This window comes from Oncorhynchus kisutch, unplaced genomic scaffold (genome assembly GCF_002021735.2).
Source record: "Oncorhynchus kisutch isolate 150728-3 unplaced genomic scaffold, Okis_V2 scaffold3757, whole genome shotgun sequence".
NCBI lineage: Eukaryota > Metazoa > Chordata > Actinopteri > Salmoniformes > Salmonidae > Oncorhynchus > Oncorhynchus kisutch.
In genome coordinates this window covers 241,083-265,505 of record NW_022265702.1, presented here as the reverse complement: position 1 = coordinate 265,505, position 24,423 = coordinate 241,083, and the positions used below count along the sequence as shown (strand labels likewise).

Below are 24,423 nucleotides of genomic sequence, written 5' to 3'. Positions count from 1 at the left end.
ATATAATATAGATCTATAGTCTGAATCTGTAGTCCTTTAACAATAGGTTAGATCCATAGTATGAATCTGTAGTCCTATATTAATAGGTTAGATCCATAGTATGAATCTGTAGTCCTATAATAATAGGTTAGATCCATAGTCTGAATCTGTAGTCCTTTAACAATAGGTTAGATCCATAGTATGAATCTGTAGTCCTATATTAATAGGTTAGATCCATAGTATGAATCTGTAGTCCTATAATAATAGGTTAGATCTATAGTATGAATCTGTAGTCCTATAAGAATAGGTTAGATCCATAGTATGAATCTGTAGTCCTTTAACAATAGGTTAGATCCATAGTCTGAATTTGTTTCTCTACAGATGAAGCTAACGTGATGAACAAAGAGAAGGGAAGCCTGCCATCTGGTGGTGGACATATGTACTGTAGAAAGGATTGGATGGAGGATGTATCAGTGGTGTCAAACTCATTCAATGGAGGATTCGTTGTTCTTTTAAATGAAGACCTAGACAACCAGGTGAGGGGAGTTCCTAACTAATTAGGGACATTCATTCATCAATCAAACACAAGGGAGGAGCGGAAACCCGCAGTCACTCGGCCCTCTGGAATGAGTTTGACACTCAACTATGAAGTACATAGTTGAGTTGTACAACAAAGTAGAAGTGGTGGAACCAAACGTCATACTTCTAGTAAAAGTTAAAATATCTTAAAAGAAAATGACTCAAGTAAAAGTCACCCAGTAAAATACTATTTGAGTAAAAGTCTATTAAAAAAACCGATTACTTTAAAGTATTTTCACTTAAATACTTTACACCACTGCAAAGTAGACATATTATGTCGATCAAAAACAGTAATGTTCAACATGAAAGCATTTCAATAAAATAATACATCACGGATTTATTTCACGCTGTAGTATTAGGATAAACAGACATTAGATACGTTACTTATGGTACGTTTTTTCACGCAGGTGTCTACGTCATCGTTTCCCACCCCGGAAGTCCCGTTAACGGCAGAGCGGTGCAGGACCACATTAACACAGGACTATGGCTAGCAACGTGTGGAGGTCAATGGTAAGAAAATGCCGTTTGTCAGCGTAAAGATAATCGAATGTAACTTGGCCATGTATTGGATTTATGTTTGTGTAATGTAAGTTCGTGTTCGGATGACTTTGTCGGATGTATAATGTTGTTTTCATGGGTTTTCTGTGAGGCCTTTTACTGTGCGTGTGTCCTTGTCCTGCTACTACCGTAGCGAGCTATGCTATTAACCAACCGCTTTTTATCCGCCTAATGCTTGACAAGTGACATTTCGTGTTTGTCAATATGTTTTCTGATTCAATCACACTCGACTAGAGATGGTGTGTGGATGTTGTTGGGATACGTTTTTATCTGCGCGGTAGTAATTTAACCTTCCTCCTCCAGCTCTCTCACGTCGTGGGGGCGGCAAAGAGACCGACGGTATGTTTCAGAAGGGGGGTAAGTCAAGGACTGACAAATAGACAAGTCGACTCCTGTTTTTTTATGAACTTTTCCCTCGTTGACAAAAAGCCTGAAATGATGTAATTCATGATCCAGTGTTTTTAGTGCTAGTATGTAATCCCTCTAAAAACCGATTTTAATATGGGTTTGTTTTCTCTTTACAGCTGCAAACGGTTACGTTAATTCCTGGGGATGGAATCGGTCCAGAAATATCCGTGGCTGTAATGAAGATTTTTGAGGCTGCTAAGGTAAGCTGGAAAAGCTGTCAAACTCTCTCTCTCACACACATGGACAGAACATTGAACCCCAGTCCTTCCTGTACCATTCTGTGTCCTCTCTCTTACCACCTGTTAGGTTCCCATCCAGTGGGAGGAGAGGAATGTGACAGCTATCCAGGGCCCAGGAGGTAGATGGATGATCCCTCCAGACTGTAAGGAGTCTATGGACAGGACCCTGATCGGGTTAAAAGGTAGGTAGCAGTTACAGAGATCCTATGGTAGTAGCTACCTGCATGGTCATGATGGACATAGTGTACTGAAGTCAGCTGGAATAAAGAACGTCATGCAGGCGGCATCGTAGGGGGTAGTATGTAGGGTTCGTAGGGGGTAGTATGCAGGGGTTCGTAGGGGGTAGTATGCAGGGGTTCGTGGGGGGAGTATGCAGGGGTTTGTAGGGGGTAGTATGCAGGGGTTTGTAGGGGGTAGTATGCAGGGGTTCGTAGGGGGTAGTATGCAGGGGTTCGTAGGGGGTAGTATGCAGGGGTTCGTAGGGGGTAGTATGCAGGGGTTCGTAGGGGGTAGTATGCAGGGGTTCGTAGGGGGTAGTATGCAGGGGTTCGTAGGGGGTAGTATGCAGGGGTTCGTAGGGGGTAGTATGCAGGGGTTCGTAGGGGGTAGTATGCAGGGGTTCGTAGGGGGTAGTATGCAGGGGTTCGTAGGGGGTAGTATGCAGGGGTTCGTAGGGGGTAGTATGCAGGGGTTCGTAGGGGGTAGTATGTAGGGGTTCATAGGGGGTAGTATGCAGGGGTTCGTACGGGGTAGTATGTAGGGGGTAGTATGTAGGGGTTCATAGGGGGTAGTATGCAGGGGTTTATAGGGGATGGTATGCGGGGTTTATAGGGGATGGTATGCGGGGTTTATAGGGGATGGTATGCGGGGTTTATAGGGGATGGTATGCGGGGTTTATAGGGGATGGTATGCGGGGTTTATAGGGGAAGGTATGCGGGGTTTGTAGGGGATGGTATGCGGGGTTTGTAGGGGATGGTATGCGGGGTTTGTAGGGGATGGTATGCGGGGTTTGTAGGGGATGGTATGCGGGGTTTGTAGGGGATAGTAGGGCTCATGGGGAATAGTGGGGATTGAATGGGACACGGCCTTGATGAGAGAGGTCAGGCGACCGGTGTGGAAGCCCGTCTAGAGGTCAGGCGACCGGTGTGGAAGCCCGTCTAGAGGTCAGGCGACCGGTGTGGAAGCCCGTCTCGAGGTCAACATGTCTATGCTCCAGTACATCCCTGTCTTCAGTAGACGCAAACAGAAAACGTTTTGCGATGGAAAATTGGAAAAAGTATTTTATTCTACCTGTACATAGTCTTTCCCTGTTTGTCTGTTTCCATTTGGTTCCTAATGAACAGTAAACTGGTGTTTAAAGTCCCAGTGTTGTCAAAAATTAGACTTGGAGTTTAGTCTGCCTGGTGATGTTATGATGGGATGGAGTTTAGTCTGCCTGGTGACCTCTGCCAATAACAGCTAGTTTTCCGTTTTCCCCTCACCACTCACTTTGGTTACCTTGAAATGATCACAATAAGGTGTTCCATTGTTATCCAGAAATTATTTGACATTGAGATAAAAAAAATAAAAAAAGGTCTGCGTTGGTCTTTTAACCTCCCCCTTCTGTGTGTAGGCCCCCTGAAGACCCCCATCGCAGCCGGCCACCCCTCCATGAACCTGCTCCTCAGGAAGACCTTTGACCTGTACGCCAACGTGCGGCCCTGCGTGTCCATCGAGGGCTACAAGACCCCCTACACCGACGTGGACCTGGTCACCATCCGAGAGAACACCGAGGGAGAGTACAGTGGAATCGAGCACATAGTATGTCGCTATGGTTACCACGGTCAGGAGGAGAGAAATGGGACAAAGTTATGAGTGAAACCAGTTAGTTTTTTTCACATGTGTGGATTTCAAACTGAATCTGTAAAATGCCTGCAGCTAACACTGACTACAGAGGAATAGACCAGGGAGCAGTAGCTACCTCGTATGTTAACATGCCTACAGAGGAATAGACCAGGGAACAGTAGCTACCTCGTATGTTAACATGCCTACAGAGGAATAGACCAGGGAACAGTAGCTACCTCGTATGTTAACATGCCTACAGAGGAATAGACCAGGGAACAGTAGCTACCTCGTATGTTAACATGCCTACAGAGGAATAGACCAGGGAGCAGTAGCTACCTCGTATGTTAACATGCCTACAGAGGAATAGACCAGGGAGCAGTAGCTACCTCGTATGTTAACATGCCTACAGCTAACACTGACTACAGAAGAATAGACCAGGGAGCAGTAGCTACCTCGTATGTTAACATGCCTACAGAGGAATAGACCAGGGAACAGTAGCTACCTCGTATGTTAACATGCCTGCAGCTAACACTGACTACAGAGGAATAGACCAGGGAGCAGTAGCTACCTCGTATGTTAACATGCCTACAGCTAACACTGACTACAGAGGAATAGACCAGGGAGCAGTAGCTACCTCGTATGTTAACATGCCTACAGAGGAATAGACCAGGGAGCAGTAGCTACCTCGTATGTTAACATGCCTGCAGCTAACACTGACTACAGAGGAATAGACCAGGGAGCAGTAGCTACCTCGTATGTTAACATGCCTGCAGCTAACACTGACTACAGAGGAATAGACCAGGGAGCAGTAGCTACCTCGTATGTTAACATGCCTACAGCTAACACTGACTACAGAGGAATAGACCAGGGAGCAGTAGCTACCTCGTATGTTAACATGCCTACAGAGGAATAGACCAGGGAACAGTAGCTACCTCGTATGTTAACATGCCTACAGCTAACACTGACTACAGAGGAATAGACCACATAGCAGTAGCTACCTCATATGTTTGCTGGAATAGTTGTTCAGGAGAATAATTTTAATTGGCTGATCCCTCCTACTGACCAGAGGGGAACGCTACAAAACAGAATCAATGAGTTAGCCAGCTAACTTTGAGAAAGAACCAGAAATAACGATGGATTTTTTTTGGTGAGGGAGGGGTTTAAAGAAAGCTAAACTTGTGTGTTTTTGGTTGTCGAATCATTTAGTCCATTTCAAACTTTATCTTTCTAAATAAAAAATAATTGTCAAGTTCGCTAGTGAACTCCTTGATCCTGCGTTGTAGTCAACCCCTCTGGGGGAGGGGATACTCTTACAACATTAACATGCAGGGATGTGTTCATCCGGTATGAAATGGAGGTGAAACAAGAGGTCCTACCTGAACATGACCCAAGAAGAATGTTCAGGTGACTCGTTTTTAATGGCTACGTTGTGCCCTGCTGAACATGACCCAGTGTTTCAACACTGGGGTGGGTTCTTCATTAGGGCATCTGGTGTAGTTTTCGGCGCAAATGTCAGTACTAAAATGGTTGTGAATGGTTTGTTGGTTTGACAGTTAATTATTTAATTTTAGCTTTTATTTTACTAGGCAAGTCAGTTAAGAACAAATTCTTATTTTCAATGACGGCCTTGGAACAGTGGGTTAACTGCCTGTTCAGGGGCAGAACGACAGATTTGTACCTTGTCAGCTCAGGGGATTTGAACTTGCAACCTTTCGATTACTAGTCCAATGCTCTAACCACTAGGCTACCCTCTCAGTAACTGAGAAGTCACGTTGACTGTGATGTGACTACTCTGGACCGTCGATTTTCATCTCTTGATAAGCAGCTGTTTTCAAGGCTGAGAACTGAGCAGTCCGTATTTTCACTGTGGTGTTGTGTGGAATCGGTGTCCTCGGTTATTGAAACTGTTTTATCTGGGTTGGACAGGGCACCTCACATCACAGGTGATTGGTTATTCTCCAGGTGTTCCTTAGGTAAGCCAGAGGAACAGCAGCTTCACTAACCAGACCACCACCTCAGTCTCTAACTCTAGCGTGCCCGAATGTACACTCCCGATCAAACGTTTGGGGTCACTTAGAAATGTCCTTGATTTTTTTAAAAGAAAAGCACAAAAAAATTGGTCCATTTTTAAAATAACATAAAATTGATCAGAAATACAGTGTAGACATTAATGTTGTGAATGACTATTGTAGCTGGAAACGGCTGATTTTTAATGGAATATCTACATGGGTGTACAGAGGCCCATTATCAGCAACCATCACTCCTGTGTTCCAATGGCACGTTGTGTTAGCTAATCCAAGTGGATCATTTTAAAAGGCTAATTGATCATTACAAAACCCAGTTGCAATTATGTTAGCACAGCTGAAAACTGTTGTCCTGATTTTAAAGAAGCAATAAAACTGGCCTTTAGACTAGTTGAGTATCTGGAGCATCAGTATTTGTGGGTTCAATTACAGGCTCAAAATGGCCAGAAACAAAACTTTCTTCTGAAACTCATCAGTCTATTCCTGTTCTGAGAAATGAAAGCTATTCCATGTGAGAAATTGTCAAGAAACAGAAGATCTCGTACAACGCTGTGTACTACTCCCTTCACAGAACAGTGCGAACTGGCTCTAACCAGAATAGAAAGAGGTGTGGGAAGCCCCGTTCCACAACTGAGCAAGAGGCCAAGTAGATTTGTGTCTAGTTTGAGAAACAGACGCCTCACAAGTCCTCAACTGGCAGCTTTATTAAATAATACCCGCAAAACACCAGTCTCGACGTCAACAGTGAAGAGGCGACTCTGGGATGCTGGCCTTCTAGGCAGAGTTCCTCTGTGCAGTCTCAACGTCAACAGTGAAGAGGCGACTCTGGGATGCTGGCCTTCTAGGCAGAGTTCCTCTGTCCAGTCTCAACGTCAACAGTGAAGAGGCGACTCTGGGATGCTGACCTTCTAGGCAGAGTTCCTCTGTCCAGTCTCAACGTCAACAGTGAAGAGGCGACTCCGGGATGCTGGCCTTCTAGGCAGAGTTCCTCTGTCCAGTCTCAACGTCAACAGTGAAGAGGCGACTCCGGGATGCTGGCCTTCTAGGCAGAGTTCCTCTGTCCAGTCTCAACGTCAACAGTGAAGAGGCGACTCCGGGATGCTGGTCTTCTAGGCAGAGTTCCTCTGTCCAGTCTCAACGTCAACAGTGAGGAGGCGACTCCGGGATGTGGCCTTCTAGGCAGAGTTCCTCTGTCCAGTCTCAACGTCAACAGTGAAGAGGCGACTCCGGGATGCTGGCCTTCTAGGCAGAGTTCCTCTGTCCAGTCTCAACGTCAACAGTGAGGAGGCGACTCCGGGATGCTGGCCTTCTAGGCAGAGTTCCTCTGTCCAGTCTCAACGTCAACAGTGAAGAGGCGACTCCGGGATGTTGGTCTTCTAGGCAGAGTTCCTCTGTCCAGTCTCAACGTCAACAGTGAAGAGGCGACTCCGGGATGCTGGTCTTCTAGGCAGAGTTCCTCTGTCCAGTCTCAACGTCAACAGTGAAGAGGTGACTCTGGGATGCTGGCCTTCTAGGCAGAGTTGCACAAAAAAAAAAGCCATATCTCAGACTGGCCAATAAAAATAAAAGATTATGATGGGCAAAAGAACACAGACACTGGACAGAGGAAGATTGGAAAAAAAGTGTTATGAACAGACAAATCAAAATTTGAGGTGTTCGGCTCACAATGGAAAGATGCTGGAGGAGTGCTTGACACCATCTTTGAAGCATGGTGGAGGCAATGTGATGGTCTGGGGGTGCTTTGGTGGTCGTAAAGTGGGAGATTTGTACAGGGTGAAGGGGATCTTGAAGGAAGGCTCACTCCATTTTGCAACACCATGCCAGACCCTGTGGACGGCGCTTAATTGGAGCCAGTTTCCTCCTACAACAGGACAATGACCCAAAGCACAGCTCCAAACTATGCAAGAACTATTTAGAGAAGAAGCAGTCAGCTGGTATTCTGTCTAATGGAGTGGCCAGCACAGTCACCGGATCTCAACACTATTGAGCTGTTGTGGGAACAGCTTTACCGTATGGTATGTAAGAAGTGCCCATCAAGCCAATCCAACTTGTGGGAGGTGCTTCAGGAAGCATGGGGGTGAAATCTCTTCAGATTACCTCAACAGATTGACAACGAGAATGCCAAAGATCTGCAAGGCTGTAATTGGGGGTGAAATCTCTTCAGATTACCTCAACAGATTGACAACGAGAATGCCAAAGGTCTGCAAGGCTGTAATTGCTGCAAATGGAGGATTCTTTGTCAAAAGCAACGTTTGAAGGACACAATTATTATTTCAATGAAAAATCATTATTTATAACCTTGTCAACAAGACTATATTTCCACATTTTGTAACTCATTTCATTTTTATTTTGAAGTTATTTATTTAAACTTTTATTTAACTAGGCAAGTCAGTTAAAAACAATGGCCTAGGAACCTGGGTTAACTGCCTTGTTCAGGGGTAGAATGACAGATTTGTACCTTGTCAGCTCGGGAATTCGATCTTGCAATCTTTCGGTTACTAGTCCAACGCTCTAACCACTAGGCTACCTGCCGCCCCATCGTGTATGTTTTCATTGAAAACAAGGACATTTCTAAGTGACCCCAAACGTTTGAACGGGTGGTCTATGTTCATCAACTTCTCTCTCCAGTTCTCCTTCTTTTGTTCACTTAGTTTTTTTTTCTCCAACTAAAAGGTTTTATGTGTTATTCCTACATGTGCTGTCTTAATTTGATCACTCTGCCGTATAATGTTTTGCAGGTACTGCTAACTTGTAGTGTATTCAATGTTTTAAAAGGCTTCCAAAGTTTGACATTTCCAATTTCAGACATGATTTTCCCAAATAAAAAAATGTATCTACCCTTAGAAAAATGTACATTTAAAAAATAATAATCCACATAATCATTTCCTGTTGCTGCAGGATTTACTTTCCTACTGGGGAAACTGGTCAAATTAAGATGGCACATCTGGAATTTCTTGATGTCACTTCCTTTACGGTGAAATCCTATTGTTTGTAGTTGTCACCTCAGGCTGAGAGTACTTCTAGTTCTTTTCCACTCACGGTGATGTAATGAATACCTTTTCATACGTCTTCTCTTCCAGTTTCATTGTTCCAGTTCAATTGTTTTTTTAAAGTGGCTCAGTTGTCTTTCCCAGTTGTTACCGTCCCTCCAAAACATTTTGACCAAAGTAGGACATTTAGATATTGTATTCTGTATGATTTAATGAAGTCCTCTATTGTATGATTTAGGCTCAGGTGATTGTCCTCTTCTCTTGTAGATCGTTGACGGCGTAGTTCAGAGCATCAAACTCATCACGGAAGACGCCAGTCGACGTATCGCCGAGTACGCCTTCGAGTACGCAAGAAACAACCAAAGAAACAGCGTCACGGCCGTTCACAAAGCCAACATCATGTAAGTCTCTCTAGCTCCAGAATCAAACGGGCGGTGGAATCTAACAAATTGTACTTTTTTAAAAATTTTTATTGTGCCGTTGTGGATCATTTAAAAAAAAAAATGATTTTTTAAAGAGAAGCAAATATCGACTAAATGTATGATCACTATGGGTCAATTACAAGTCGAAACAGAATGATAAGATATTAAATGTTACGTACAACATATTTAACAGATGTTATCGCAGGTGCAGTGAAATGCTTATTTGTTCCAACAGTGCAGTAATACCTAGCAGCACAAAACAATACGCACACATATACAAATATATTAAATAAATAAATAAAATATCAGAACGAGCACATCGAATGGCACATCGAATGGCACCAATATTCAGGCATTAAACTTAACGTGCCCGGTGTGTTTTGATGTGACCAGGAGGATGTCGGATGGGCTGTTCCTGAGGAAATGCAGAGAGGTGGCTGAAAACTTCAAGGACGTCAAGTTTACTGAGATGTACCTGGACACCGTGTGTCTCAACGTATGTGCCCTCCTTTACACTATCCTTCCTACGTGACGCTGTTTTGATGCACATGTCTAAAGCCTGATTTTACAACTACCGCGTCAATCGGAAGACCGCTCCCGTCTGCGTGTCTCCGCGCACCTCCCTTTGAAAGGGGACCTTGCGGATGCAGAGATTTGACCATGCCGACGGGAGTGGAAGTTCGATATTGCATCATTCCGTTGGCGCAGACCTAGCAGATGACCCGGAAGCAGAAGGTAGAAATTAGGCGTAATCGGGTTCTCTTGTTGGAGATGGAAACGGGGCTTAATCAAGTTCTCTTGGAGATGGAAATTAGGCGTAATCGGGTTCTCTTGTCAGAGATGGAAACATGGGGCGTAATCAGGTTCTCTTGTCGGAGATGGAAACATGGGGCGTAATCAGGTTCTCTTGTCGGAGATGGAAACATGGGGCGTAATCAGGTTCTCTTGTTGGAGATGGAAACGGGGCTTAATCGGGTTCTCTTGTTGGAGATGGAATTAGGCGTAATCGGGTTCTCTTGTTGGAGATGGAAACATGGGGCTTAATCGGGTTCTCTTTTTGGAAGCGGAAGATCAAATCAAATGTATTTATATAGCCCTTCGTACATCAGTTGATATCTCAAAGTGCTGTACAGAAACCCAGCCTAAAACCCCAAACGGCAAGCAGTGCAGGTGTAGAAGCACGGCTTTATGGAAACAGGGCTTTATCAGGTTCTCTTGTTGGAGATGGAAACAGGGCTTTATCAGGTTCTCTTGTAGAAGCAGGGCTTTATGGAAACAGGGCTTTATCAGGTTCTCTTGTTGGAAGCTGGAGATGGAAACACGGGGCGTAATCGGGTTCTCTTGTTGGAGATGGAAACGGGGCATAATCGGGTTCTGTTGTTGGAGATGGAAACATGGGGCTTAATCGGGTTCTCTTGTTGGAGATGGAAACGGGGCGTAATCGGGTTCTGTTGTTGGAGCGGGAGATGGAAACGGGGCGTAATCGAGGTTCTCTTGTTGGAGACGGAAACACGGCGTAATCGGGGTTGTCATGGTGAATGTTTCAGATGGTGCAAGATCCCACCCAGTTTGACGTCCTGGTGATGCCCAACCTGTATGGTGACATTCTCAGGTTAGTTACTATTTATTTGCATGCATCTATATTAATTAATCGCTATTGAATGCAATTTGTTTTAAGCTATTAATTCAAACATTTTAATAGCTTGGCAGAGTTTGGTCTTATTGGGCCTAATACTGTGTTTCATGTGTTGTGCTAATGTGACTAGATGATTCTGCTAACTAAAGGCTGCGGCTGCTACTACAGATAGAGGTGTGTGTCATGTATTGCAGTGATCTGTGTGCTGGACTTATTGGCGGTCTGGGAGTCACTCCTAGTGGAAACATTGGTGCCAATGGAGTCGCCATTTTTGAATCGGTTTGTCTCGCTCTTTACTTGGCTGTTTTTATCATCTGAATATGTTTAGCTACTCTGGTCTCAACTGTTTTGATAAAAGGCTTCTTGTCCTGTAAACAGTCTATTGTGCAATAGATAATAACTAAACATGTTTGTTTTTTTGTTGAAGACTTCCCACCCTTTTCAACAAAACAATTTTTAATACGAGATATTTCAATAAGTTGTCCATTTCTAATGGATGTACGGAAGCTTGTTCCAGTGTTGAGAGTAGTAGACGTTTTAAATCAAATTTATTTATATAGCCCTTTGTACATCAGCTTATATCTCAAAGTGCTGTACAGAAACCCAGCCTAAAACCCCAAACAGCAAGCAATGCAGGTGTAGAAGCACGGTTTTAACATTGTCCCCTCTACCCCCCTGTGGTATCTAGGTCCATGGGACGGCCCCCGACATAGCCGGTCTGGACATGGCCAACCCTACAGCTCTGCTGCTCAGTGCTGTGATGATGCTGCGTCACATGGGCATGCACGACTACGGCAAGAAGATCGAGACCGCCTGTTTCGACACCATCAGAGACAAGAAGGTGGCTAGTTGTTTATTTTATTACCCCCAATAGTGACTATTGTGGCTCTTGCATATCGGTGCCGGGAATACATTTGGAAAGTGGAGGTGCCCCGGGGGGAGAAGTAGTGGTGCTTCCTTGTTCTTGGAGGACCGCTCAGTCTGCTCTTCTTCTCTCTGATGCCAGATTATATGGTGGATGTCTGGCTAGTTGGTTTACAATATGTTGTCTCCCCTGGACACCACACCTCCTTCCAGTTGCCAATACTCTTATAGATTTTTTTTCCTGTAGATCGAACATAACAGATTTTTGTTCAGTTGGTCATTGTATGCAAAAAAAAATAAAAAATCTGCTTTTGTCTTTTCAATGAATTAATTGGGCTGTTCTTTTTTCTATCCTCTCCCAGGTGTTGACCGGAGACCTCGGTGGGAAGTCGAAGTGCTCAGAGTTTACAGAGGAGATCTGCCGTAGAGTGCGAGACATGGACTGAAAACGACGGCTGTTGATTTTCTGAAGACTTCATAATAATTCAACCGCTGCTTTGAACTTACTCCTAAAGACTCTGGGGGGGCGTTCCAGGTTGTCAGTTCCGCAGTTACGATGCAGCTGCATATCTTAGATTACTATATTATATTTATGTCGGTTCCTGAGAATGGACAATTCTCCAGGTTTTCTAGAAATAGAAATTCGATAATTTGTGCAGTGTGACTGAAATAAATCACCACCTGGAACGCGCCCTACATGGATGGGTATTCACTCTTAAGGTGTATTTAAGCACAATTTTACTCACATGATCATTTCATGGGGCAAACTTCCCCAAAGTTATACTTGCCTCTATACTACGTGGCACTCCTCCTGTGTTGTCCGGCAGTGGTTCTGATCGTTTGCTAGTTTGATTTTTTTTAACGGTAAATGTAATGCTAACGGCTTCAATGTACTGTATTTATTGTTACCAGTCGGGTTCCTGTGCATGAATGGATTGTATTGTACCAGCGTCTCATGTCTCTCTTTTCTGTTTCGAGATCATACATAAAAATCACATGACTTTAAAGCCTGATGTCTCATTCTTCCTGTTAACAGGTACAAGTGTATTGTTATTGCAATACAAATTGGATTAATTTTCACCCCGATTTGATTACTTATTATCTAAAGCAGACATTTGTGTTTATGGCAGGGTCACTTTCACCTACTGGTACATAATATCGTCAAACATTTGTCAGCTGATTTCAGTCTGCGTCCTGATTGTTACAGTATTACTACCAATCTGGCAACCCAGATGAGAGGATGCTTCCGGTTGTCACTCGTCGCCACAGACAAAATAGGCTTTTATAAAAATAAAATGAAAACAAAAAGTAGCTGTTTTGGTCTTTTTAATTTAGGGTTAAGCATAAGGTTTGTACTGTGGGCTAGGTTTAAAATTAGTTTTTTTTGAGACATTTGAGAAATAGTCTAGTGTTTATAAATAATGAGTTTGTGGCTGTGGTAACCAGTGACTACCACGCTTCCGTCCTATCTTCTGTTCCGCCTATTCTGTGTAACGTCATTAAACTAACGCCTTCTCGTTCCCCCCTGTACTGTTACTGTACGGTTAGTTAGTGTAACGAAGAGGTGTTTGCTACGGTCCAGACATATCAAATTTCGGCAAGCAAGAAGCGAGGGTGGAGAGATGGCGAAAACCTATGATTACCTTTTTAAATTGCTTCTCATCGGGGACAGCGGTGTCGGCAAGACATGTCTCCTCTTCAGATTCAGCGAAGATGCGTTCAACACTACCTTCATATCAACAATAGGTCCGTTTCTCTTTCTACAATTGAGTGGTTTTTTTTTAACAACGGCATGCTGCTGAAAATGCTACATTACATATCGCAAATCTACTGTATGCTGTTGACAGATAGTGGGACGAATTCGCGACAGGAAACGGGCCTAGAAGCATTACATCTTGTGCCAATTCAGATATAGTAAATGGTTTTATTACATTGAATTCTCTATGTTTATACTGTAGGCCTGGTTGTATCACCCTGCTAACTCTGTATTTGAGAGCTAAGCTGTCAACTATTTTCATGGGCTCATATTTGTGACCTGTTGGCTGTCAGACCGCTTGGTTGTCAGCTGTAAAGGGGGGCTCCTGAATGGCACTGACAGTATTCCTGACCAGGGCTTTGTTTTATCAGACAAAGAACATAACATTATACAGGTAACTGCCAAAATAATGGAAACACTTGAGTAAATGAGGGATACAAAGTATATTGAAACACAGGTGTGATTCCTGAGTTAATTAAGCAATTAACTATCCATCATGCCTTGGGTCATGTATGAAAATGCTGGGCAGGCCATTATTTTGGCTACCATGGCTATGCCCCCGTCCACAGGGCTGGAGTGGTCACTGAATGGTTATATGAGGATGAAAACGATGTAAAACCGTAGGCCATGGTTACGCCCCCCGTCCACAGGGCTGGAGTGGTCACTGAATGGTTATATGAGGATGAAAACGATGTAAAACCATAGACCATGGTTACGCCCCCGTCCACAGGGCTGGAGTGGTCACTGAATGGTTATATGAGGATGAAAACGATGTAAAACCATAGACCATGGTTACGCCCCCGTCCACAGGGCTGGAGTGGTCACTCAATGGTTATATGAGCATGAAAACGATGTAAAACCATAGACCATGGCCGTCTCAGTCACCAGATCTCAACCCAATTGAACACTTATGATTCTGGAGTGGTGACTGAGACCAGCGTTTTCCACCATCATCAACAAAACACTAAATGATGGAATTTCTCGTTGAAGAATGGTGCCTCATCCCTCCAATAGAGAGTTCCAGACACTTGTAGAATCTATGACGAGGTGCATTGAAGCTGTTCTGACTGGTGGTGACCCAACGCCCCTATAAACACACTTTATGTTGGTGTTTCCTTTATTTTGACAGTTACCTGGAGTTATTGTCTGAGCTACATGTCCATGTTGTTAGACGTGTCTGTGTTCTGGGGGTGTAAATGGAACCTATAAACCTAGAGGTGACGTATGTATTTTTACCTCAGGAGTAGTTTGACTAGGTGGATTTACCAGATGTATTTCTCCATAGAGAGACAGATCACTATGGCGATGTTGAGGGGGGAGGAGGGGCGTTTCTTGTGCTATTAGAAATCTTCTTTTGAGATGACGGACGTTCAGTTTTAGTGTGAAATTAGGAAACCCCCTTCACTGCTCCTTGACATTCAGTTACCTTTTGGGTGGGTGGGGTTTTCATCGTATATGTACTTAAAACTCAACGATGATCAATTGGGAAAGCACCCAGGTTCTGTTTATGACACACAGGTTCAGAGAGAGCACACATTTGATACTTTTCCCCCTTCGTAAATAAACTGAGTGTACATGGGACACACACACTAACACACACACACACTAACACACTAACACACAGACACACACACACACACACACACACACACACACACACACACACACGTAAAGAACACATGCTGCTTGCTAAGCGTGTACCACTTTCTCCCGATTTTGCCCATATCTGGCGAGAACTTGGGAAGCGTCTTACTGTTCAGCGCCACGCAAAAAGCGAGCTATTCTCTGGCACAAGTGGAGACACTTCAGACTGAGGAGTAGGTTTCACACATCCCCATGTGCAACACACACACACAAACCCCTGTAAGTGTGGAACAGCACTTTTCTGAACGTTTGACATCACTTTCTACTCTGTCTTGAAAACGAAGTCACCATTACTCCCAAACAACTGATCCTCATTGGTCGTCGTCAGTCCTCAAAACGTGAGTCTGTATTGTTTGTGAACTAGGCCAACAGAAGAAGAAAAAGCAGCAGTAGTTTGGTCTCACTCTCGTCGTTAATGAAGTGAATGCTACCAGCTCTGAGGTCATTCCTGTGAGTAGAATAGAATACCAGGAAGGTGTTCATTACTTCAGACTGGGGAATTCGTCCCAAATCACTCCCTATTCCCTTTTATAGTGCACTACCTCTGACTGGAGTACTGTGTGGCTCTGGTAAAAAGTAGTGCACTGTGTAGGCCATTTGGGACGCAAGCCTGGGTTGTGCTCTAAGGCTCACCCTGGGACTCTGTTGAATAGAATAGAAACATCAACATGGAGCTTTGGGACTCTGTTGAATAGAAACAACAACATGGAGCTTTGGGACTCTGTTGAATAGAAACATCAACATGGAGCTTTGGGACTCTGTTGAATAGAAACAACAACAACATGGAGCTCTGAGACTCTGTTGAATAGAAACAACAACAACATGGAGCTTTGAGACTCTGTTGAATAGAAACATCAACATGGAGCTTTGGGACTCTGTTGAATAGAAACAACAACAACATGGAGCTTTGAGACTCTTTTCCACCATAATTTGCAAATCAATTCATAAAAAATCCTACAATGTGATTTTCTGGATTTTTTTTCTCATTTTGTCTGTCATAGTTGAAGTGTACCTATGATGAAAATTACAGGCCTCTCTCATCTTTTTAAGTGGGAGAACTTGTACAATTGGTGGCTGACTAAATACTTTTTTGCCCCACTGTATATTATTCAGCTTTTCTCACCAATCCCTACTGTCTGTCACAGACTAATATAGAAAGTTGCACTACCCTCAGAATACACTGTATATACAAACGTATGTGGACACCCCTTCAAACGAGTGGACTGGTCTATTTTAGCCACACCCGTTGCTGACGTGTAAAATCGTGGCTCGTTATTTCCAGTGAAGGGAAATCGTAACACTACAGCATACAATGACATTCTAGATGTTTCTGTGCTTCCAACTCTGTGGCAACAATTTAGGGAAGGCCCTTTCCTGTTTCAGCATGACAATGCCCCCGTGCACAAAGCGAGGTATACAGCGAGGTATCTCGAAAATGGTTTGTCGAAATCGGTGTTGGAAGAACTTGACTGGCCTGCACAGGGCCCTGAACTCAACCTCAACGATCACCTTTCAGATGAATTGGAACGCCGACTGCGAGACAGACCTAATCACCCAATATCAGTGCCCCGATCTCACTAATGCTCTTATGGCTGAATGGAAGCAAGTCCCCTCAGCAATGTTCCAACATCTAGTGGGAAGCCTTCCCAGAAGAGTGGAGGCTGTTATAGCAGCAATGTTCCAACATCTAGTGGAAAGCCTTCCCAGAAGAGTGGAGGCTGTTATAGCAGCAATGTTCCAACATCTAGTGGAAAGCCTTCCCAGAAGAGTGGAGGCTGTTATAGCAGCAATGTTCCAACATCTAGTGGAAAGCCTTCCCAGAAGAGTGGAGGCTGTTATAACAGCAATGTTCCTACATCTAGTGGAAAGCCTTCCCAGAAGAGTGGAGGCTGTTATAGCAGGAATGTTCCAACATCTAGTGGAAAGCCTTCCCAGAAGAGTGGAGGCTGTTATAGCAGCAAAGTTGGGACCAACTCCATATTAATGCCAATGACTTTGGAATGAGATGTTGGACGAGCAGCTGTCCTCATACTGCTGGTCATATAGTGTATAGTGTTTAGTCTGTCATGTCAACATATTTGACAGAGTTGACCTGTTCCCCTACTCCCCTCTAAGCCAATTCAAGAGAGAAAGTTGAGAAGTTACAAGCGTCTTATTTGATTCAGGCTACTGAGTGACAGAAATAGATGGCTAGAATCCACTGCTAGGACTAGGTTAATCTGTGGCTGTGTTTGAATTGACAGCCCTGTGGGGTCTGGTCAAAAGTAGTGCACTATATAGGGAATAGGGTGCCAGAGTCCTATAGGCCTTGGTCAAAAGTAGTGCACTATATAGGGAATAGGGTGCCAGAGTCCTATAGGCCTGGTCAAAAGTAGTGTACTATATAGGGAATAGGATGCCAGAGTCCTATAGGCCCTGGTCAAAAGTAGTGCACTATTTAAGGAATAGGGTGCCAATTCAGACAAGACCTGTGTTTTTCACCACCACAGTTCCCAACATAACAACCTCTTCAGCCTGTCACTCTTCCACCACTCTCAGACCTCCTGTCTGTCTGTCTGCATCTCTTCAGCCTGTCACTCTTCCACCACTCTCAGCCCTCCTGTCTGTCTGTCTGCATCCCTTCAGCCTGTAACTCTTCCACCACTCTCCTGTCTGTCTGTCTATCTGCATCTCTTCAGCCTGTCACTCTTCCACCACTCTCAGACCTCCTGTCTGTCTGTCTGTCTGTCTGTCTGTCTGTCTGTCTGTCTGTCTGTCTGTCTGTCTGTCTGTCTGTCTGTCTGTCTGTCTGTCTGTCTGTCTGTCTGTCTGTCTGTCTGTCTGTCTGTCTGTCTGTCTGTCTGTCTGTCTGTCTGTCTGTCTGTCTGTCTGTCTGTCTGTCTGTCTGTCTGTCTGTCTGTCTGCATCTCTTCAGCCTGTCACACTTCCACCACTCTCAGATCTCCTGTCTGTTTACGTTCCAAATGGCATCCTATTCCCTATATAGTGCACTACTTTAGACCAGGGCCTATAGGACTCTGGTTAAATGTAGTGCACTAGGGAATAGGGGGCCATTTGGATTGCCCTCCTGTGTTTCCTGTGCGTCACGGAGGACAAGGTTGTTGAATTGTTTCAGTCCGGTTGGTGGGAGCGTCGCGAGGAGAATCTTCCTGAGTGAAACAGGAAGTGAGAAGTGTATATATATTTTTTTTTATCTCCGAACAGGAAGACACTCGCTCAAAGAGCAGAGAAGAAGAAAGTATAGGCCAGCTCTACTCTATTGTACAGACACAGCAGCAGTAGTCTAGTTTAACATCAGGTGACCTGGTCTATTGAATTCCTGCTGTCTGAAGTGGACAACGTGACATAGGTGATATGATGTTGTGTGTGTGAAGCAGCACAGTTCTCTCTCTCTCTCTCTCTCTCTCTCTCTCTCTCTCTCTCTCTCCTCTCTCTCTCTCTCTCTCTCTCTCTCACTCCAGCTCTGTGATGTTATTGTACAGTATGAATGCTGGGAACTGTATAACTAAGATGGTGAATATCTAATGAGAGCCCCTACTGTACAGTACTGTATTAGTGTTGGGAATTTAAAGGGTGACTGTGAAATGAGTAACTCAGCCTGTATACAATGACCTGTAGTAACAGAAGCAGCACAGTCATAAACCTCCTCTGTCTCGTGAGCCATCAGCTGACCAGCTGTTGTATTCAGGGTCGGGCACAATTGTGTGTGTGTGTGTGTGTGTATGTACATACTCTGTGTGTGTGTGTGTGTATCTTCCATCCATGTGTCACTCACATCTCTTCCTGTGTGTGAGGCCTGAGCAGAGAGGTCAGTGAACTCAGGGTGGGTCCTGCTGCAGGCTTCCCTAATCACCACCACTAACCAGCCCCCGCTGGCCAGCCCCTGGTTCCTCTTCCTGGACACAAGTGACTGGCTGGGAGGGGAAGGGCCCTGTTGGAGCCAGCACAGAGAGGGGAGGGGGGGGAAGGAAAAGTCTCTCTCTCTCACTCTGACGTACTGACTGACTGCCAGTAACCCCACGCAGTACAGAGCCAGTAACCCCACGCAGTACAGAGCCAGTAACCCCACGCAGTACAGAGCCAGTAACCCCACGCAGTACAGAGCCAGTAACCCCACGCAGTACAGAGCCAGTAGCCCCACGCAGTACAGAGCCAGTAACCCCACACAGTACAGAGCCAGTAACCCCACGCAGTACAGAGCCAGCAACCCCACGCAGTACAGAGCCAGTAACCCCACGCAGTACAGAGCCAGTAACCCCACGCAGTACAGAGCCAGTAACCCCACGCAGTACAGAGCCAGTAACCCCACGCAGTACAGAGCCATCGATGCAGCTCTTTCCATTCCTCTGCAGGCCCAGCAGCTCCGGTCACCAACCAGACTCCTTCAAAAGAACACAAGTTGAATCTCAGCCATTGGAATTCACCCCACTGTCAAGTGAATTCACCAACAAAAGATCATTATTTCATTGTCGTGACTCCTTCTGTCAGTACTCCTGGGGGGGAGGATAGTTACTTCAGTTTTTGTTCAGTTTCAGACATTTCTATTGCCCTAAACATGGTTGAAGAAGATTTCTTGAAGATAGTTAAAAAAGGCCCCTATATTGTATTTTGAGGATTAGCTTGGAAAGGAAACAAAGCTGCCATGTCGTCCTCATCCTGATGGTCTTGGATTAGAGGGTAGAGACAGGAAGGGAAGTCTGTGTGTTTACAGCCCTGTAGAGACAGGAAGGGAAGTCTGTGTGTTTCCCCCCTGTAGAGACAGGAAGTCTGTGTGTTTACAGCCCCGTAGAGACAGGAAGGGAAGTCTGTGTGTTTTCCCCCTGTAGAGACAGGAAGTCTGTGTGTTTCCCCCCTGTAGAGACAGGAAGTCTGTGTGTTTACAGCCCCGTAGAGACAGGAAGGGAAGTCTGTGTGTTTTCCCCCTGTAGAGACAGGAAGGGAAGTCTGTGTGTTTACAGCCCTGTAGAGACAGGAAGGGAAGTCTGTGTGTTTCCCCCCTATAGAGACAGGAAGGGAAGTCTGTGTGTTTACAGCCCTGTAGAGACAGGAAGGGAAGTCTGTGTGTTTTCCCCTGTAGAGACAGGAAGAGAAGTCTGTGTGTTTACAGCCCTGTAGAGACAGGAAGCGAAGTCTGTGTGTTTACAGCCCTGTAGAGACAGGAAGAGAAGTCTGTGTGTTTACAGCCCTGTAGAGACAGGAGGAACCACTGTCCTCCACTAGACACCACTGGTTATATCCTCCACTAGACACCACTGTCCTCCACTAGACACCACTGGTTATGTCCTCCACTAGACACCACTGGTTATGTCCTCCACTAGACACCACTGTCCTCCACTAGACACCACTGGTTATATCCTCCACTAGACACCACTGTCCTCCACTAGACACCACTGGTTATATCCTCCACTAGACACCACTGGTTATATCCTCCACTAGACACCACTGTCCTCCACTAGACACCACTGGTTATATCCTCCACTAGACACCACTGGTTATATCCTCCACTAGACACCACTGTCCTCCACTAGACACCACTGGTTATATCCTCCACTAGACACCACTGGTTATGGCCTACACTAGACACCACTGGTTATATCCTCCACTAGACACCACTGGTTATATCCTCCACTAGACACCACTGGTTATGTCCTCCACTAGACACCACTGGTTATATCCTCCACTAGACACCACTGGTTATATCCTCCACTAGACACCACTGGTTATATCCTCCACTAGACACCACTGGTTACGGCCTCCACTAGACACCACTGGCTATGTCCTCCACTAGACACCACTGGTTATATCCTCCACTATACACCACTGGTTATGTTCTCCACTAGACACCACTGGTTATATCCTCCACTAGACACCACTGGTTATATCCTCCACTAGACACCACTGGTTATGTCCTCCACTAGACACCACTGGTTATATCCTCCACTAGACACCACTGGTTATATCCTCCACTACACACCACTGGTTACGGCCTCCACTAGACACCACTGGTTATGTCCTCCACTAGACAACACTGGTTATATCCTCCACTAGACACCACTGTCCTCCACTAGACACCACTGGTTATATCCTCCACTAGACACCACTGGTTATGTCCTCCACTAGACACCACTGGTTATATCCTCCACTAGACACCACTGGTTATGTCCTCCACTAGACACCACTGGTTATATCCTCCACTAGACACCACTGGTTATGTCCTCCACTAGACACCACTGGTTATGTCCTCCACTAGACACCACTGGTTATATCCTCCACTAGACACCACTGGTTATATCCTCCACTAGACACCACTGGTTACGGCCTCCACTAGACACCACTGGTTATATCCTCCACTAGACACCACTGGTTATGTCCTCCACTAGACACCACTGGTTATATCCTCCACTAGACACCACTGGTTATATCCTCCACTAGACACCACTGGTTATATCCTCCACTAGACAACACTGGTTATGTCCTCCACTAGACAACACTGGTTATATCCTCCACTAGACACCACTGTCCTCCACTAGACACCACTGGTTATATCCTCCACTAGACACCACTGGTTATGTCCTCCACTAGACACCACTGGTTATATCCTCCACTAGACACCACTGGTTATGTCCTCCACTAGACACCACTGGTTATATCCTCCACTAGACACCACTGGTTATGTCCTCCACTAGACACCACTGGTTATATCCTCCACTAGACACCACTGGTTATATCCTCCACTAGACACCACTGGTTACGGCCTCCACTAGACACCACTGGTTATATCCTCCACTAGACACCACTGGTTATGTCCTCCACTAGACACCACTGGTTATATCCTCCACTAGACACCACTGGTTATATCCTCCACTACACACCACTGGTTACGGCCTCCACTAGACACCACTGGTTATGTCCTCCACTAGACACCACTGGTTATATCCTCCACTAGACACCACTGGTTATGTCCTCCACTAGACACCACTGGTTATATCCTCCACTAGACACCACTGGTTATATCCTCCACTAGACACCACTGGTTATATCCTCCACTAGACACCACTGGTTATATCCTCCACTAGACACCACTGGTTACGGCCTCCACTAGACACCACTGGTTACGTCCTCCACTAGACACCACTGGTTATATCCTCCACTAGACACCACTGGTTATGTCCTCCACTAGACACCACTGGTTATATCCTCCACTAGACACCACTGGTTATATCCTCCACTAGACACCACCGGTTATGTCCTCCACTAGACACCACCGGTTATATCCTCCACTAGACACCACTGGTTATATACTCCACTAGACACCACTGGTTATTTCCTCCACTAGACACCACTGGTTATGTCCTCCACTAGACACCACTGGTTATATCCTCCACTAGACACCACTGGTTATGTCCTCCACTAGACACCACTGGTTATATCCTCCACTAGACACCACTGGTTATGTCCTCCACTAGACACCACTGGTTATATCCTCCACTAGACACCACTGGTTATGTCCTCCACTAGACACCACTGGTTTTGTCCTCCACTAGACACCACTGTCCTCCACTAGACACCACTGGTTATGTCCTCCACTAGACACCACTGGTTATGTCCTCCACTAGACACCACTGGTTCTGTCCTCCACTAGACACCACTGGTTATATCCTCCACTAGACTCCACTAGACACCACTGGTTATATCCTCCACTAGACACCACTGTCCTCCACTAGACACCACTGGTTATGTCCTCCACTAGACACCACTGGTTATATCCTCCACTAGACACCACTGGTTATGTCCTCCACTGGACACCACTGGTTATATCCTCCACTAGACACCACTGGTTATGTCCTCCACTAGACACCACTGGTTATATCCTCCACTAGACACCACTGGTTATGTCCTCCACTAGACACCACTGGTTATATCCTCCACTAGACACCACTGGTTATGTCCTCCACTAGACACCACTGGTTTTGTCCTCCACTAGACACCACTGTCCTCCACTAGACACCACTGGTTATGCCCTCCACTAGACACCACTGGTTATGCCCTCCACTAGACACCACTGGTTCTGTCCTCCACTAGACACCACTGGTTATATCCTCCACTAGACACCACTGGTTATATCCTCCACTAGACACCACTGGTTATATCCTCCACTAGACACCACTGTCCTCCACTAGACACCACTGGTTATGTCCTCCACTAGACACCACTGGTTATATCCTCCACTAGACACCACTGGTTATGTCCTCCACTAGACACCACTGGTTATATCCTCCACTAGACACCACTGGTTATGTCCTCCACTAGACACCACTGGTTATATCCTCCACTAGACACCACTGGTTATGTCCTCCACTAGACACCACTGGTTATATCCTCCACTAGACACCACTGGTTACGGCCTCCACTAGACACCACTGGTTATGTCCTCCACTAGACACCACTGGTTATGTCCTCCACAAGACACCACTGGTTATGTCCTCCACTAGACACCACTGGTTATGTCCTCCACTAGACACCACTGGTTATGTCCTCCACTAGACACCACTGTCCTCCACTAGATACCACTGGTTATGTCCTCCACTAGACACCACTGTCCTCCACTAGACACCACTGGTTATATCCTCCACTAGACACCACTGGTTATGTCCTCCACTAGACACCACTGGTTATATCCTCCACTAGACACCACTGTCCTCCACTAGATACCACTGGTTATGTCCTCCACTAGACACCACTGTCCTCCACTAGACACCACTGGTTTTGTCCTCCACTAGACACCACTGTCCTCCACTAGACACCACTGGTTATATCCTCCACTAGACACCACTGTCCTCCACTAGATACCACTGGTTATGTCCTCCACTAGACACCACTGTCCTCCACTAGACACCACTGGTTATATCCTCCACAAGACACCACTGGTTATATCCTCCACAAGACACCACTGGTTATGTCCTCCACTAGACACCACTGGTTATGTCCTCCACTAGACACCACTGGTTATATCCTCCACTAGACACCACTGTCCTCCACTAGATACCACTGGTTATGTCCTCCACTAGACACCACTGTCCTCCACTAGACACCACTGGTTTTGTCCTCCACTAGACACCACTGTCCTCCACTAGACACCACTGCTTATATCCTCCACTAGACACCACTGGTTATATCCTCCACTAGACACCACTGTCCTCCACTAGACACCACTGGTTATGTCCTCCACTAGACACCACTGTCCTCCACTAGACACCACTGGTTATGTCCTCCACTAGACACCACTGTCCTCCACTAGACACCACTGTCCTCCACTAGACACCACTGGTTGTATCCTCCACTAGACACCACTGGTTATGTCCTCCACTAGACACCACTGGTTATGTCCTCCACTAGACACCACTGGTTATATCCTCCACTAGACACCACTGTCCTCCACTAGACACCACTGGTTATATCCTCCACTAGACACCACTGGTTATATCCTCCACTAGACACCA

General features: G+C 45.6%; 2 protein-coding genes across 4 annotated transcripts in view; both read left to right on the top strand.

Moving 5' to 3' along the window:
- Positions 1-559: 559 nt before the first annotated feature.
- On the top strand, positions 560-12,530 carry LOC109884749 (isocitrate dehydrogenase (NAD(+)) 3 catalytic subunit alpha). Of its 3 annotated transcripts, XM_031820945.1 has the most exons (12): positions 560-687; positions 966-1,068; positions 1,420-1,473; positions 1,641-1,724; positions 1,831-1,945; positions 3,376-3,563; positions 8,869-9,002; positions 9,417-9,519; positions 10,571-10,635; positions 10,854-10,938; positions 11,348-11,500; positions 11,886-12,530. In XM_031820945.1, the coding sequence occupies exons 2-12, from the start codon at positions 1,042-1,044 to the stop codon at positions 11,967-11,969; spliced, it is 1,092 nt and encodes a 363-aa protein (XP_031676805.1). In that variant the 5' UTR covers positions 560-687; positions 966-1,041; the 3' UTR covers positions 11,970-12,530. The 3 variants fall into 3 exon arrangements, 2 of the variants coding, with proteins under 2 accessions (XP_031676805.1, XP_031676806.1); XM_031820946.1 differs by lacking the exon at positions 560-687 and having other exon boundaries at positions 960-1,068; positions 1,420-1,455; XR_004209046.1 differs by lacking the exon at positions 560-687 and having other exon boundaries at positions 1,004-1,068; positions 3,376-5,560.
- A 537-nt stretch (positions 12,531-13,067) lies between these two features.
- The window catches only part of LOC116371859 (ras-related protein Rab-8B), a 43,254-nt gene continuing 31,898 nt past the window's right edge, over positions 13,068-24,423 (top strand). The window contains exon 1 of the mRNA XM_031820947.1: positions 13,068-13,269. Within this exon, the coding sequence (XP_031676807.1) occupies positions 13,146-13,269 (124 nt within the window). The 5' untranslated portion in view covers positions 13,068-13,145. The remainder of the gene's footprint in view (positions 13,270-24,423) is intronic.

What these genes read in the sequence shown, in the direction of transcription:
- LOC109884749 (XM_031820945.1), top strand. Translation starts at nt 1,042, where the DNA reads ATGGCTAGCAACGTGTGGAGGTCAATG. An exon ending in GCAACGTGTGGAGGTCAATG is followed by an intron (nt 1,069 to 1,419) that starts GTAAGAAAATGC and finishes TTCCTCCTCCAG; the next exon opens with CTCTCTCACGTCGTGGGGGC. An exon ending in ACAGTGGAATCGAGCACATA is followed by an intron (nt 3,564 to 8,868) that starts GTATGTCGCTAT and finishes CTTCTCTTGTAG; the next exon opens with ATCGTTGACGGCGTAGTTCA.